Genomic DNA, 1251 nt, shown 5'->3' on the forward strand with positions numbered 1-1251 from the left:
TCTAACAGGAAACACTTTCTACAAGTCATGCACTGACTATAGCGTTTCCCTGCAACACAAAGCAACACAAAGGACTTGGATCATCAAACTTTAATCCCTAAGACTGCAATGCAAAGAATAGAAAGAGATCATGCAACAGAAAAGATGTTTTGCATGCAGTATTTTAATTCGTGTGGCTTTCATGAGATGGCACTGAATTCGAAGGGCACTTATGGCATCGTTGTGTTAAGTCAGCATTGCTTATAAGCCACTAAATCGTTCTTGTGGGTGAGAAGGCTAAGCTTCTTGTGGGGGAAATCAGTAAGTTAGAATTGGGTGACAACTGTGAAGTATCTGTGGTGCTGTTGCTGGCTCAGGCGAGATTATTTTGCGGTTTTGTGTAGCTCAGTGTAATCAGAATGGCCTCAGTTTTTTGATCGAAGGAGTCAAGAACGAATCTGATCATGCTGACGGAGTGTGACCCATGCACCTACATACTCTAGTGCGCATGCGTCAGGAGCGCGTGAATTGATGGATTGGCCCTTAAGGAACAGCTGTGTTTCCAAGCGCCGTAAGAGTTCAGATTAAGGAATGTGAACTTGAATCCCCTGGCTTTCCGCCCCTTTCCGCTGCCCCCGTAACGCCGCCCACGCTCCCAGGGGGCGCAGGTGGGCGGCGTCCGGCGGCGAAGTGGAAACAACACGAAGGCAGCAGGTAGGACCGGCCGCCACCCTCACTACGCAGCCTCGCGCCTCGGGTGTGGTGAGCGCCGCGGCATTGTGGTGAGCGTGGCGCGGGCCTAGGGAGCCTGCATGGTATGACAGCAGGTTGGGCATGCGCCGTGCAGCAGCTGCTCGTGAGAGCGGCTGCGGGCGGGGGCACTTACCCTCATGCCCTGCATCCGGGACATGGCCCTCAGGGGACGCAGCGCACGTAGCGTTCGCATCGTTTTGAACGCCTGAATTTTGCCTGCGCCGGCCAGGGTTGCCACAAGGTTAATCAAGGACACCTGGAATTAGAGCCCGCAAGAGTTACACAACGGGAAATGGAGAGCGAGAGAGCTGGCGCCGCTACGACACTACGCCGGACACCACGGACACTACAGGGAGAGAGAGAGCCAGTGAGACAACCACGCCACATCCTCCTGTAGGCGGACACGAAGAGACAAGAACAAGGATCTGCAGACGGGGGAAAAAAGACGTCAGTTACAGAAGAGATGCTGCATCTGCTCAAGACAACAGCCTCGGGGCACGGCAGCGTCAGAGAAGGAGA

General features: G+C 54.0%; 1 protein-coding gene across 1 annotated transcript in view; it reads right to left on the bottom strand.

Annotated features, from left to right (window-relative positions):
* Window positions 1–1251, bottom strand: part of LOC119591519 (sodium channel protein para-like) — a gene marked incomplete in the record, with an annotated part of 263120 nt that overhangs the window by 58540 nt on the left and 203329 nt on the right. The window contains 1 exon segment of the mRNA XM_037940268.1: window positions 866–988. Within this exon segment, the coding sequence (XP_037796196.1) occupies window positions 866–988 (123 nt within the window).

This window comes from Penaeus monodon, chromosome 28 (genome assembly GCF_015228065.2).
Source record: "Penaeus monodon isolate SGIC_2016 chromosome 28, NSTDA_Pmon_1, whole genome shotgun sequence".
NCBI classification, from domain to species: Eukaryota; Metazoa; Arthropoda; class Malacostraca; order Decapoda; family Penaeidae; genus Penaeus; species Penaeus monodon.